We start from the raw sequence: 15,300 nt of genomic DNA, 5'->3' as shown, positions 1-15,300 counted from the left end.
TTTGGATCTTTAGAAATAAAAGTATAATATACCGTACTTTTTAAAAGGCTGTGCCTTTTTTGGGATTTACAGAGTAACCTCCACAATCCCACAAAAATAAATGTTATATCCCTTACAGGAACACTCATTTTCATTAAAACTGCTTTGCGCTTTCTATTACCTACTTTACAACTGTTTTTCTCTATATGTTTATTATACATTTACTTTGATTCCTATTTTCCAAGTCATTTTTCTTTGCCTCCATCTCATCTCAGAGCCTTGGTGGAGCAGTGAGCTAATGCCTCCTTAAGTAACACCAGCTGCCTGCAATTAGTGCAGGTTCGCATCCCACCAGGCTCAAGGTTGACTCAGCCTTCCATCCTTCCGAGGTAGGTAAAATGAGGACCCAGATTGTTGGGGGCAATTAAGCTGACTTTGTAATAATGCCGCTTGGGTGTGTGTGTGTGTGAAAGCCCTAATAAGCAGGCATATACATAGAATGAAGGCTACTGCTAAGCTTGTAAGCTGCCCTGAGTCTTCGGAGAAGGGCGGGATATAAATGGAATTAAAATAAATAAATAAAAAATTTTCCATGAAGCATCTTTTTTTCATAATTCTTATTTGCATAACTCTACGTATGCAAATGTAGAGTTCCACAATTAGCAAAGCAGTTCCACTTCTGTGAACGTATGTAGTTGGCTCACTCTGTTCCAAGCAGCTTTTACATTCTCTTTCCTGATGTCCATTTTCATTCATTCAATTGAGCGATGAATCTTCTAATTCCTTTCTCAAATAAAACTTCTTGTCTAATAGTCACTCTATGCTTGCTGCTATCAAATAATGGATTTCCTAAATTTGGAACCTCTTAGAACCTGTCTATCCTTTACTAATTTTCTAAATTGTTCATCGCAAAAAAAATCATCACATTATGTTCGTTTCCTTCTGTATATATGAAAAGCCTTTTGCTTAGTCCACGTACTTAAAATGGAGATTTAAAAATAAAAATCTAATATCCATCAAATAATTATTGTTCGTATTCATTTCTGGCTTTCTGAATGGCCCAATCACTTTTTTGTACTTAATTTGTTTCCATCCTTCCCTCTTGTTACAGAATAACTTTCTACTCAAGTTGATGTTCATACATCATGCATATATGAATTTCAGAATAAAACGTTATTACGCATTTTTTGATTGGGCATAGTTGATAATTTTTTTTAATTCCATTTATATCCCGCCCTTCTCCGAAGACTCAGGGCGGCTTACAAGCTTAGCAGTAGCTTTCATTCTATGTATATGCCTGCTTATTAGGGCTTTCGCCCCCCCCCAAGCAGCATTATTACAAAGTCAGCTTATTGCTCCCAACAATCTGGGTCCTCATTTTACCTACCTCGGAAGGATGGAAGGCTGAGTCAACCTTGAGCCTGGTGGGACTCGAACCTGCACTAATTGCAGGCAGCTGGTGTTACTTAAGGAGGCATTAGCCCACTGCTCCACCAAGGCTCTTGCATTCTTTCCACTCCCCTCCCATATATGCCCACTGATCTTCCAAGATCTTTTTTGCCTTTACCAGTATTACACCCTTTACTGGAAAAACGTCTACCCAGAATATGCATTTCAGTCCAAATAGAGACCACCAAAACTGATCTGTTCTATGCTCAGAACAGTGTATGCATATTATGTTCTAGACCAGCATAACCTGAAAATAGGACAATTATAGAGTAAATGGCACTGGAATGAACTACCTTTATGTTTCCTTTTCTTTTTCTGATCTTGAGCCATTAATGTTCTTCTAATTCTTACTCCCTTTCAAAGATTCGCATAAATTTGCTTATCTTAAAAGAGGAAGATGAATATGTCCGGGGGGAGGGGGGGGGGTTTGCACAATTTTTACCAAACTCATCCTCGGTTCTTCCAATACCATCATTTATACTCCCATAAAAATATAGGTAAAGGTGCTAGTCGTTTCCGACTCTAGGGGCCGGTGCTCATCTCCATTTCAAAGCCGAAGAGCCATCCCTTGTCTGAGGACGTCTTCGTGGTCATGTGGCCGGCATGACTAGACGCCAAAGGCGCACGGAACGCTGTTACCTTCCCACCGTAGTGGTCCCTATTTTTCTACTTGCATTTTTACGTGCTTTCGAACTGCTAGGTTGGCAGAAGCTGGGACGAGTAACAGGCGCTCACTGTTACGCGGCACTCGGGATTCGACCCGACAAACTGCCGACCATCTGATCGACAAGCTCAGCATCCTAACCCACTGAGCCACCGCGTCCCTTCATAAAAATATACAACCTATAAATTCCTACTTTCATACAGGCCCAAAATGTAGTTGATATCAATCACATCTTCTGTTATTTTAGTCTTTTCACTCATAATTAAATACATCTTTCACTTCCCTATACGCATTTATCAACTCCTCTCCACAAAATCAGAATATTTTAATATTTATTATATCTTTTTTTAAAAAATTGTTTCATATACCTGGCTTTAGTAATCCATGACTTTTTCCATTTACTTTTCTTACATTCCAAGTCTCAATCTTCCACATGTGTGGCAATTATTACCAGATAGGCCAACAGTTCTTCTCCACCCATCATGATTTTGTTCAATCAAACATTTAGTTAACATATTTTACTGAGATAAAAACATGTAACCTTCTAAATCAGACATGTCAAACTCGCGACGTCACATGACGTTGTGCAATGTATCAGGACAGTTTTGCCATTGCCGGCAATGGGGTAGGTATGGCTTCCACGTGACACGTCCAGCCCGAGGGCTGGCAGTTTGACACCCCTGTTCATATGGATTGCTGTCCATATGCTACCAAAACTTGTACAGGACATAGAAATAGTCCTCAATTTACAACAGTTCATTTACAGTGAGGGAAGAAATTATTTGATCCCCTGCTGATTTTGTACGTTTGCCCACTGACAAAGAAATGGCCAGTCTATAATTTTAATGGTAGGTTTATTTTAACAATGAGACACAGAATAACAAAAAAGGAAAAAAAATCCAGAAAAACACATTTCAAAAAAGTTATAAACTGATTTGCATTTTAATGTGTGAAATAAGTATTTCTGGCTCCCAGGGGTCTTTTATACAGGTAACGAGCTGGTGTTAGGAGCACTCTCTTAAAGGGAGAGCTCCTAATCGCAGCTCGTTACCTGTATAAAAGACACCTGTCCACAGAATCAATCAATCACATTCCAAGTTCTCCACCATGGCCAAGACCAAAGAGCTGTCCAAGGATGTCAGGGACAATATTGTAGACCGACACAAGACTGGACAATGGGCTACAAGACTATTGCTAAGCAGCTTGGTGACAAGGTGACAACAGTTGGTGCAATTATTTGCAAATGGAAGAAACACAAAATAACTATCAATCTCCCTCGGTCTGGGGCTCCATGCAAGATCTCACCTTGTGGTTTCAATGATCATTAGAATGGTGAGGAATCAGCCCAGAAGTACATGGGAGGGTCTTGTCAATGATCTCAAGGCAGCTAAGACCACAGTCACCAAGAAAACAATTGGTAACACACTATGCCATGAAGACTGAAATCCTGCAGTACCTGCAAGGTCCCCCTGCTCAAAACATGTACAGGCAGGCCCCTATGAAGTTTATCAATGAACATCTGAATGATTCAGAGAAGAACTGGGTGAAAGTACTGTGGTCAGATGAGACCGAAATCAAGCTCTTTGGCATCAACTCAACTCGCCGTGTTTGGAGGAGGAGGAATACTGTCTATAACCCCAAGAACGCTATCCGCACCATCAAACATGGAGGTAGAAACATTATGTTTTGAGGGTGTTTTTCTGCTAAGGGGACAAGACAACTTCACCGCATCAAAGGGACGATGGACAGGGCCTCTTTCCTTCAGCCAGGGCATTGAAAATGGGCCATGGATGGGTATTCCAGCATAGCAATGACCCAAAACACATGGCCAAGGCAACAAAGGAGTGGTTCACAAGCACATTAAGGTGCTTCTAACCAGTCTCTAGACCTTAATCCCATAGAAAATCTGTGGAGGGAGCTGAAGGTTCAAGCTGCGAAATGTCAGCCTCGAAACCTTAATGACTTGGAGAGGATCTGCAGAGGAGTGGGACAAAATCCCTCCTGAGATGTACGCAAACCTGGTGGCCAACTACAAGGAACGTCTGACCTCTTTGATTGCCATCAAGGGTTTTGCCACCAAGTACTAAGTCATGTTTTGCAAAGGGGTGAAATACTTTGTCACTCATTAAAATGGAAACCAATTTATAACTTTTTTGAAATGAGGTTTTTGGATTTTTTTTTGTTTATTCTGTCTCTCACTGTTAAAATAAACCTACCATTAAAATTATAGACTGGTCATTTCTTTGTCAGTGGGCAAATGTACAAAATCAGCAGGGGATCAAATACTTTTTTTCCTCACTGTAGTATGTGACTTATGACCGTTTTTCATAGTTACAACCTTTGCAGCATCCCCATGTTCATGCAATGAAAATCCAGATGTTTGGCAACTGACTCATATTTATGACGGTTGCAGTGTCCTGGGGTCATGTGATCACCTTTTGCAACCTTCTGACAAGCAAAGTCAATGGGGAAGCCAGATTCAGCTAACACCCAGGTTACTAACTTATCAACTGCAGTGATTCACTTAACAACTATGGCACGAAAAGTCATAAAATGAAGCAAAACCACTTAACAAACGTCTCACATAACAGAAATGTGGGGCTCAATTGTGGCTGTAAGTCGAGGACTACTTGTACAAGTTTTAATAAAAGATACAGAACTCTTTTAGCTGAAGGATTCCAGCTCAGAATGTAGCTATTGTGACTGTAACTTGCTTGTCAGATACAACATACATTCCCACCCCACAGTGACAAATGGCTCTTAATCATGTGCAGAATCCGATTAACTGAGCCCCTCCCTCTCCTATAAATACAAAAGGTTGATCCTTTTACAACAAAGAACTCACCAGAAGTCTGTGGACTGTGGCTGGAAAAGAGCAAGGTTTTCCATCTCTTCATCAATCTCTGAGTAACAGTTTGTATTTGCAAGAAGCTGGAAAAGTCTAGGAAACTGAGGTAGAAATACATTCGCTTCAAAAACCTGCCATTTCTGTAGCAAATAGCAAAAAATCTCAAGCCAGGCATTTGTGTCTGATTTTTATGTATTTTTTTTTAGCTGGTGCTGGGTGTCACAATTTCACATAGGGAATGATATCTGGAGCTTTATTTGACCTTTTATCTATATTTTAGGCTGCCTGCATGAAGATAGGTGCTTTTCTTTGGAAATTCTTGTGTGATCCATAATAATAATAATATGTAACTTTGCTAGTCTTTTTCTGGAAACCTGGGTGCAGAGACCTCCAATTTTAATAGAAGAGTACCATGTGTATTTTAGATTTTTCCTTTTTAACTATTTGCCAATGTCTATATTACCTGATCTGGACAGTTCTGTAATTTATTTCAACAATGAATGTTAAATTTAAGACAGTTTTTTTTTACTTACATTGTACTTTTCCTTTAAAAAGTTTGATTTTGCTTACGCTTTGCGAAACTGGCTTAGCTCACAAAAGTCAATAGGAAAGGGTGAATCCTGTCCCCATGCCTCTAAGCTTCACAGTGAAGTGGAGGCACCACTGAAACTATTTCAATTTTTGCATTATGGCTTTTTAATTGCCAGGATAATAGCAAAGGACATAAAAGTCCTACCTCTCACACAAAGTAGGTTTAGGTAGTAATAGGGACTACCAAACTGTTGTCTCAAAAGTAGTAAATAAACAAGGATACAAAAACACAAAAGGCTTCCTGAAGAAGCCTCTAGCCATGTTCAACCATGCTATTTGAAAAAGTTTAAATTTACAATCTTTAAGGATTTCAAATAGAAAAGGGTTGTCACTCAATAATAAAGCACTTATTATGACAGCCAAAGGTCCCAAATTTACTCCTGGGCATAAAAGAAGGAAAGTGTCTGCCAAGCAATGTCGATAAAAAAGGCTAGATAGACCACTAACCTCTCCCATATTAAGCAGCATACAATTTTAAGTTAAATTCAGTCTACAATAGCAATATTGCTTGTTCAAATAATTTATTAAATACTGACTTGTCTGCAGGAACAGTAGAGATATTACTCCCTCCGTCCATTTTCTCCTCACAATAAAACCCTATAGGCAAGTGGACTGAGAGGGACAGATTTACTGAAAGCAACCCTGGTTGTGGTTACACCTAATTCTCACTTTCCCCAGTTTTAATACAACTCCCTAACCATTACATCTCACTGATAATTGAGACAAGGCTTCAAAGTACAGCACATGCAACCTTTTTTTGATCTAATTCTCACTAACAGAGATGAAATGATAGAAGTTGTTGAAGCCACAGGAACCTTGGGGGGAAGTGATCATGCAATATTGGAATTCAACATTATGGAAGCACAAGCAATAGAACACAGCCAAACTAGAGTCTTGGACTTTAAGAGAGCTAATTTCAATAAACTTAGAGAGACCTTGGGAAGAATTCCATGGATGAGAATCCTCAAGGGGAAAACAACTCAAGGAGCTTGGGAAATTTTGAAAAGTGAGATAATAAAAGCCCAGTCTAGCACAATACCAACAAAGAGGAAAAATAACAGCTCTCAAAAGAAACCAGCATGGCTGCATAAAGAACTCTCTGATAAATTGGAAGATAAAAAGGACAAGTATAAGAATTGGAAAGAGGGGCACATAACTAAGTCAGAATATCAGCAAATAGCCCGTGCTTGCAAAGATGAAGTGAGGGAAGCTAAGGCTCAAAATGAACTAAGGCTTGCGACCAAAGTCAAAAATAACAACAACAAAAAAGCTTCTTTCAACATATAAAAAAAAAGTTAAGGAAATGATTGGTCCATTAGTGGGTGAAAGTGGCAAGAAGGTGACAAGCAACAGGGAGAAAGCAAAACTATTTAACTCGTTTTTTGTACCTGTCTTTACACAAAGGGAAAAAACAGACCAACCTATCAAAAATAGTGCCATAAAAACAGAATAGAAACACAAGTTAAGATAGGCAAGAAAATAGTAAGTGAGCACCTGTCCAGCCTAGAGGAGTTCAAATCACCAGCAACAGATGGATTACACCCCAAGGTTCTCAAGGAACTGGCAGATGTGATCTCAGAACCACTGAACTATATCTTTCAAAGTTTCTGGAGCACTGGGGAACTACCAGAGGACTGGAAAAGAGCTGATGTAGTTCCCATCTTCAAAAAAGGAAAAAAAATGGATCCAGGAAATTACAGATCTATCAGCCTGACCTCAATACCTGGGAAGATTCTGGAAAAGATAATCAAATGACAAATCAGCGAGCACCTAGAGGCAAACAAAATCATTACTAAAAGCCAACATGGGTTTGTCAAAAACAGATCATGCCAGAGAAATCTTATTGCATTCTTTGACCAAATGACAAAATTAGTGGATCAGAGGAATGCTGTGGATATAATTTACTTGGACTTCAGTAAGGCATCTGATAAAATAGATCACAACCTACTACTTGATAAGATAGAAAAATGTGGGTTAGACAGCATCACCACCACATGGATTCGTAGCTGGCTGACTGGCTGTACTCAGCATGTGGTCCTCAATGGAACCGTGGAGGGAAGTGTGTAGTGGGGTGCCCCAGGGCTCTGTTCTGGGCCCAGTGCTCTTCAACATCTTCATCAACTATTTGGACAAGGGGATAGATGGGGAACTCATCAAATTTGCAGACGACACCAAGCTGGCAGGAATAGTCAACACTGCAGAAGATAGGCTTAAGATACAGGAGGATCTGGACAGACTTGAACATTGGGCACTATCTAACAAAATGAAATTCAATGGTGAAAAAAGTAAGGTTCTACATTTAGGCAAGAAAAACCAAACTTATAGGTATAGTATAGGAGGTACCTTGCTCAATAGTAATAACTGTGAGAGGGTTCTTGGAGTCCTAGTGGACAATCACTTCAATATGAGCCAGCAGTGTGCTGCAGCTGCCAAAAAAGCCAACACAGTGCTAGGTTGCATTAACAGAGGAATAGAATCAAGATCACGTGAAGTATTAATACCACTTTACAATGCCTTGGTAAGGCCACACCTAGAATACTGCATCCAGTTTTGGTCACCACAATGTAAAAAAGATGTTGAGACTCTGGAAACAGTACAGAGAAGAGCAACAAAGATGATTAGAGGTCTGGAGGCTAAAACATATAAGGAACAGCTGCTGGAATTGGGTATGTCTAGTTTAATGAAGAGAAGGGCGAGGGGTGACATGATACCAGTGTTCCAATATCTCAGGGGCTGCCACAAAAAAGAGGGAGTCAAAGCTATTCTCCAAAGCACCTGAAAGCAGGACAAGAAGCAATGGATGGAAACTAATCAAGGAGAGAAGCAAACTAGAACTAAAGAGAAACTTCCTGACAGTTAGAACAATTAACCTGTGGAACAACCTGCCTCCAGAAGCTGTGAATGCTCCAACACTGGAAGTTTTTAAGAAGAGACTGGACAGCCATTTGTCTGAAATGGTCTAGGTTTTCCTGCCTGAGCAGGGGGGTGGACTAGATGACCTCCAAGGTCCCTTCCAACTTTACTATTATGATTATGGTATAAGCCTAAAATTTGTGTTTTAATAGAAAGTTTTAAACTAGGGATTGATAAAGTGACCATCATAGAAATCCTCATTATTGGCATGCTGGCTACACTGGAGGGAGTTGAAATTCAGGAGAATCTAAAGCAGTGGTAGTACACCTATGACACTGGTCTCAATGGTGACATGCCGCAATGTTTTGGAAGACATGCCAGCATTCAACAACACACCTAAGAACTACTGTTATTCTTGAAAGCATGACCTGTTCTAGTGTGATTTTTGGAGGCTGCAGAGGCCACGCGAGAATGGGATGTGGCCTCCAAAAATTGTGTGAGCACAGGGCGTGCTTTCTTCCAGTTTTCAGAGGCTGCAGAAGAATATTCTCTGAAGCCCCAAGCCCTAAGGGCTCATGCAACCCGCAGCAGCCTTGGATAGGTTACAGGGGCCTGTCAACAAAAAGACAATACTGATTGAAGATAACCAGCACACAGCAGATTGGGGAACACACCAGGTGGCCTTTTTTTAGTGTTAGCGGTGAGGTTAGGGCTAAAATTGAGCCCCGGGCCTCTATTTGAGGCTTAGCATTAGCACTGCCTCTACACGCTACTGTTAAGGGTGGCCTAAATAGGGAGAATATAATTGTTTCTCTTTTGCTCTGTGTGTGTCTGTGTAACATGCCAGCAGAGCAAAGTTGGGCATTTTCTGAATTGTTGACATGTCAGGCCTAAAAGGTTCACCAACACTGATCTAAAGGCTCATGAGTTACACATCACTTTCTTTTAAACTGATTGGGCCAGTTTCAGTAGGTGAGACTCAGGTGAGACTAAACTTTAAGAAATCAGGGTAACTTCTTTTGACAATATGTAACTTAAATCATGCAAAATCTGCTCAGATAGTTTAAATATAAATGGAATGGAATGAACTATATGTAGAAAAAAGAATATCAAAACACTAATCACTAATGTCATCTAGATACTTGAAAAATAAAACAAACTTCAAATTAGTCTAATTCTTAACTCCAAAACCCAATTCCAATTCTGTAACATTTGTGGCAGCTCCCAAAATATATATAAAGGACAAGTGCATATGGAAAGGACTAGATTTCACAGGCTTTAATGTCTGTCAGGGACATTATGCACTCTGGGATATCAATTTTACACAGGACAAAGATACTTTCATGAACCTACCAATCAGTTTTCATTCCAAGCATACATATTGGATTACCCCTATCTTTGCATTGAGAACTACATGTTAGCAGGCAAGAAATGACCAAGTCTCAGGCTGCAAATGCAAACATATGAGCAATTCGGGTTAAATAATAATAATAATAATAATAATAATAATTTTATTTATATACCGCCCTTCTCCCGAAGGACTCAGGGCGGTGAACAGGGCAAATATATAAAAAAATACAAAAATACAAAAGTTAAAAGAAAATTAAACATATGCCCGACTAAAAACAGTAAATACAAATATTAAAAATGACCATAAAACCCAACCCATCCCCCATCAGGCCAGGCCGGCTTGTTCAAATAAGAGTGTCTTCAGATCGCGACAGAAGGAGCGAAGGTCGGGCGCCATCCGGAGCAATGAATTTGAAAAGCCAATTTGCAATACAAATGTTATGAACACCTATTTTTGATATGCACTTATATAGTACGGTAATATAGCAAAAAAATTAAAGAAAACATTTCTACTCACTTTAAAAGCAAACCGCTTTATTTAGTCTATAAATTACACTAGTCTATGAATCTTGCAAGACCCATTATGGCCTCTGTTGGCTTAAAACCCCTCATAAATAATTGACATTTGCATTTAAGCAATAGCTTCACTGTATTTGGCATTATATAAATAAAATAAAGAAATAAACACGTATTTTAAACCTCTACAAATATAAGGCTTAAAGACACTTACTTTAACCTTCCTGCTTTCTAACTCTAACATACAATATCAATAACACTGCTAATTGTAAACTGAAAATATCACCTGATATATATGGCATGTTTGCATGTATACAGACGTATTGTATCACTTGGATTCTAAATTATGCATTTAAGCAAATTATGTATAATTTTATAATTCAAGACAATAACAGTTTATTAATACAAATACCATTGTTCAGAAAAACACCATTATCAATTATGATTTTATTTGGGCAATTCCTCACCCCCCATAGTTAGCGATGGAAAAGACTGGTTAATCCGAGATGCCAGTATGCACAGCCACTCAGTCTTGGCGGGACCGAGTCGAAGCCTGTTTTAGTGTTGAAGTTAGATTGGTTGATTCATTTTATATATATATATGAATATGATATTGTTTTAAATGCTTTAGATGCTGTTTCCCATCAAAGTTATAACCAGTAGAATAGTATAAAGTATGCTCTCGGCACCCTGCATATTTTAATAATTTGAGATAGATATGCTAAATATTACATGTTTGATCATAAATTCTAACATATACAATTTATTATTTGTATCTGGATACTGAGCTTGAAAAATTTGCTTAGCTTATGCCACTAGGTCAACTAGATGGTCAGGAAGATAAGAGCTTGGCTGCATTGTACTTCTATACTACATTAAAGTTACATTTTCTTTGGGTGCTGGCTTAGCATACAATACGAACTCAACTCAGTATTACATAAAATTAACTTGGCCATTATAACTGCTTAATAAACCAAAGTTAAGCACAACATACTGTGATGTGTGAAGCCAGCTGCTTCCTTTTACCAGAAAGTGTTCAAAAAACACTTTTGTTAAGACAAAATTAAATCGGGTTATATTCCAATCTCCTCTGAAATACTAGACAGAGAAAGAAAAATAATGTATTCCTTCTGAAGACTTTAGTGCTCAATGTACTGAACAAAACAAGCAACAAGGAATGATAAACATGAATCTTCAAAGCAATATTTCTGGTATTAAAAATAAAAGCTTAGGAGTTGTACTGTTAAAAAGGTATCAGAACTTGGTCATTGGAACCGCTCAGGCATTAACCATGTTTAGCATGATGGATTTTACCTACAGCAAACCTTTTTGCTTGTTTCCTATTTCTACATGATTCTAAGATTAGTTATTGCTTTCCATTTGCAAAAACTCAATTATTATCTTTAAATATAGGTTTTTTTAAGTTTTAGAATCTAAAACTGGCTTGTTTCATGCAAACTATAGTTTTGGGATCTGACCTATTTGACAAACTATAATTAAAATAAAGCTTGGTAGAATAAGTGAAGAAATGAGTACTAGAATTTTTCTGGTTTGGTTAAGAAGCAAGCAACCCCATGAAGCATGTGAGACCCTCAAGTCCCTTTTTGTGACATATAAATTGGTCAGCAAATTGCTAATATGTATGGCATGTCTACTAAAACAAAACAACAAAATCATTTAAACACAAGTTATCTAAAGCTGATTTTTTAAAAAAAACAACAACAAAAGGATAAAATTAAGATAAAAGTACTGTACTAAAAACCTGAGCCGTCCACATTCTGGTGATATCATTGTTTATGTCTACTGTTTAACTACCTCCCATCCAAAGTATAGTTCCCTATCTCTGCTTGGCTAAACACATCACAGCAATGTACTGTTTGTTTAATAGGAGATAATATCCTGATTCACACATATTAATAAGCCATGAATTATAGCCCAAACTGGATTCACACATTGCCCTAAATTATACTTGGTTGAGTTTGTTGCATGAATCAACAATTGCTCAGAAAACTTAAACTGTGGTTTAGCATACTTCATTAATCAATGTTTTCTCATACCATTCACAATATTTGTACAAAATGGAACTACAATGAAGAGGATAAATAACACAAAATGTAAGAAGGCTCTGCATATAGTAACAAAACTGTATTTTTTTCAATCAACAGTAATCTTCAAATACTTGGTGAAAAAACATAAGGCTTGAGGCCCTCTATAAAAGAATTATAGAAGAAAAACTTGTATCATCTTAATGTAATATACTGGAGTAAAATCCTAGCAAAATGTTTTGATTTGAGTGCAAAAAAGATTCCTACAAAGAAATAATTGTATTGTGGGGTTTTATCTCTTCTGTGTCTTCTATAGAAATAATTGCATCCTATTCAGGAAAGCTGATTTCTTGAATTAGATATTAAAAAAGCAATATATTATTTTAAAAAACTCTATTAGCTACAAAGGCCTATATGGTTCAAAGTTGAGTCAAGATACTTTTTCTCAGATGAGTCTGTCTATATCATGGGCATCAAACTCGCCGTGTCATGTGACATGTTGCAGCATATCGTGACTTTTTTTTTGCATTGCCAGAGCTGGGGTGGGTGCAGCCTCCGCATGATGCAACCGGCCCATGGACCAGCAGTTTGACACCCCTGGTCTATGTGTTCTTCAGGACTGTGCTTCATTTATTTATTTGGCCAACCATCTCATTCATCAATGTGATTAACAGGCACTAACAAGAATTAAAATACAATAACTGTATTTTAAAAAAATACAGTTCCTAAACAACTTTCCAAAACATCATTCACTAATAGTTTGGGCTCAATTACTTTCCTGGCTCCCATGCCAAAAAGCAAACAGAGCCTGGGCCAGTCAAACCCTGGGCAATGTGGTATTCCAAAGGGCAAGCACAGCTATAGAAAAGGCATGTTTCCCAAGTCCCACTAGATAACAATCCCTAGATAACAATCCCTAATAGATGGGACCCTGAGGCATGCCCCTCTTGCCAAAACTAATAGATTGTTAGAAATTACGGGAGTACTGTAACAGTCTTCAAATACCCTGGACTCATACAATGTAGGGCTTTGTATGTAATCTGATAGCACCTTCAATTGCATCTAAAAGCAAACTAGAAGCCAGTTCAGGTATAACATAGGCATGGAGAGGTATAGCCATAATTGTCCACATAACTACATTCTGGACTAGGTGAAGCTTCTTGAGTCTGGGATATGTTGAAGGTTGAATTATTTTTCTACTGACAAAACATTTGTTTCACTCCCAAGGACAAATAAAAACTGAATAGTTTTATTGAGGCTTTTAAAATTTAACAATTTTCAATATTATCTTTGCCGTTTGAAATAATGTCTGGTTTGGCTTTCATTTATAATTGCACTTTTTTCAGTCAAAAGAAGACAAGGAAATGTTAATATAGCTGTGTTCAATTCCTTGTATGTGACAAAGCACAGTTCCAAAAGTATTTGAATTATTTATTTATTTTAAATTCCATTTATATCCCGCCCTTATTTATTTATTTATTTATTGAACTTATATACCGCCCTTCTCCCATGGGACTCAGGGCGGTTCACAAGGTAATTAAAATAACCCTACAAATACAAAAAGTTAATAACAATTTATGCCAACTCTAATAAACTATAAGTAGTACAAGATTACATAAGACTGTGCCACCTATGGTATATCAACAGCACTTTCTCTTCTAAGTCAAAGTATTCTAGGAAGTTGCTTCAACCAGTCGAATACATGGCAACCATGAAACACATTGGGGCATTAAATGCTCTTTGAAAATTATTCCAAGGACATACATCTTTCCTAGCGTGCATCATAAAATAACTAGCTCATACCTTTCTGTTTTGAACAATATACCAAATCAAAACAAACCAATTATTCACTGCCTTTATTTTAACATTTTCGCCTTTATGCCTTTTTTTTTAAAAAAATATATTTTTTACCAGCTTTACTTTACAAGGCAAGCGGGCCCAGAGTTTTCTAGAATCTAGCAGCCCCTAAATCACATTTAGTAAACATTTTCTTCTTTTTTTTTTAAAAAAAAAAAGGGGGGGGGTTGTCTCTCTCGCCTCTTCCCTTATCGCTTCCTCGAGTCTCATATTTAAGTGACTGTATTCTATTCTGACTACTCCGTCGTTCAACGCAGACCTTTGCATCACCCTAGCTCAGGGGTAGGCAACCTCGGCTCTTTTATGAGTCATGGACTTCAACTCCCAGAATTCCTGAGCCAGCTTTGCTGGCTCAGGAATTCTGGGAGTTGAAGTCCATGAGTCATAAAAGAGCCGAGGTTGCCTACCCCTGCCCTAGCTTGACCCGAGCCAAACTCCCAGGGGGAAGGAAGAACCCGAAGATTTCCACCATAAACCAACGCGAACGTTTCACTGGAGCCGGGAACTCGTCATTTCCCCCGTTTACCACGTGCCCAAAAAACCTCCAAGGGATTCCCAACCCTCCTCCTCCTCCTCCTCCTCTCGACCCATCCGGGTTCTATGCAAAAAGGCCAGGAATGCATCTTCTCTTTCACCCCCCACCCCCCCCCCACCCCTTCCAGCACGCTTCGGGGTCATTTTACCCGAGCTCAACAGCCACGGGATCCGCTTACCACCGCCGCCGCCACCGCGGGGCAGGGAGACTGAAGTGGCTCGGGGCGAGCTTCCTAACGGGAAGAAGAAGAAGAAGAAGAAACCTCCTTCGCGGTCGAGCCTTAAAAGCGGCCACCAGAGGACGAGCCCCGCCCCCCTCCCCCCTGGGATGGCGACGACGCCAAGTTGCAATGCCCCGAATCTGCCATCCGTCTCTTCGGGCCCCCCCACCCCACCCCCGGAGACAGCCCAACCCACCCGAAGGAGCGCCTGGCTGGCTTCAGGGTTTCTGCTTCACCATAATCCTAGGCTGAGAAGGCAGCTTTCCCCCCCCCCACCCCCAAGGCAGGGGTAAGGCAACCTCGGGCTCTTTTATGACTCCTGGACTTCAACTCCCAGAATTCCTGAGCCAGCCAAGCTGGCTCAGGAATTCTGGGAGTTGAAGTCCAGGAGTC

General features: G+C 39.1%; 1 protein-coding gene across 6 annotated transcripts in view; it reads right to left on the bottom strand.

The window, feature by feature from the left end:
- The window catches only part of CELF1 (CUGBP Elav-like family member 1), a 49,982-nt gene that overhangs the window by 34,115 nt on the left and 567 nt on the right, over positions 1 to 15,300 (bottom strand). For 4 of the 6 annotated variants that reach the window (XM_081335068.1, XM_081335066.1, XM_081335065.1 and 1 more), the window contains one exon: positions 4,938 to 5,041. The exons of the other annotated variants lie outside the window; for them this stretch is intronic. In XM_081335068.1, the coding sequence (XP_081191194.1) occupies positions 4,938 to 4,981 (44 nt within the window). In that variant the 5' untranslated portion in view covers positions 4,982 to 5,041. Of the gene's footprint in view, positions 1 to 4,937; positions 5,042 to 15,300 lie in introns of those variants that run through there. 6 annotated transcript variants of the gene reach the window in all.

The sequence above is a fragment of the Vipera berus genome (assembly GCF_964194415.1).
Source record: "Vipera berus genome assembly, chromosome: 1".
Taxonomy (NCBI): domain Eukaryota; kingdom Metazoa; phylum Chordata; class Lepidosauria; order Squamata; family Viperidae; genus Vipera; species Vipera berus.
The sequence above is the reverse complement of the archived record's forward strand: the minus strand, read 5'-3'. Positions and strand labels throughout refer to the sequence as shown.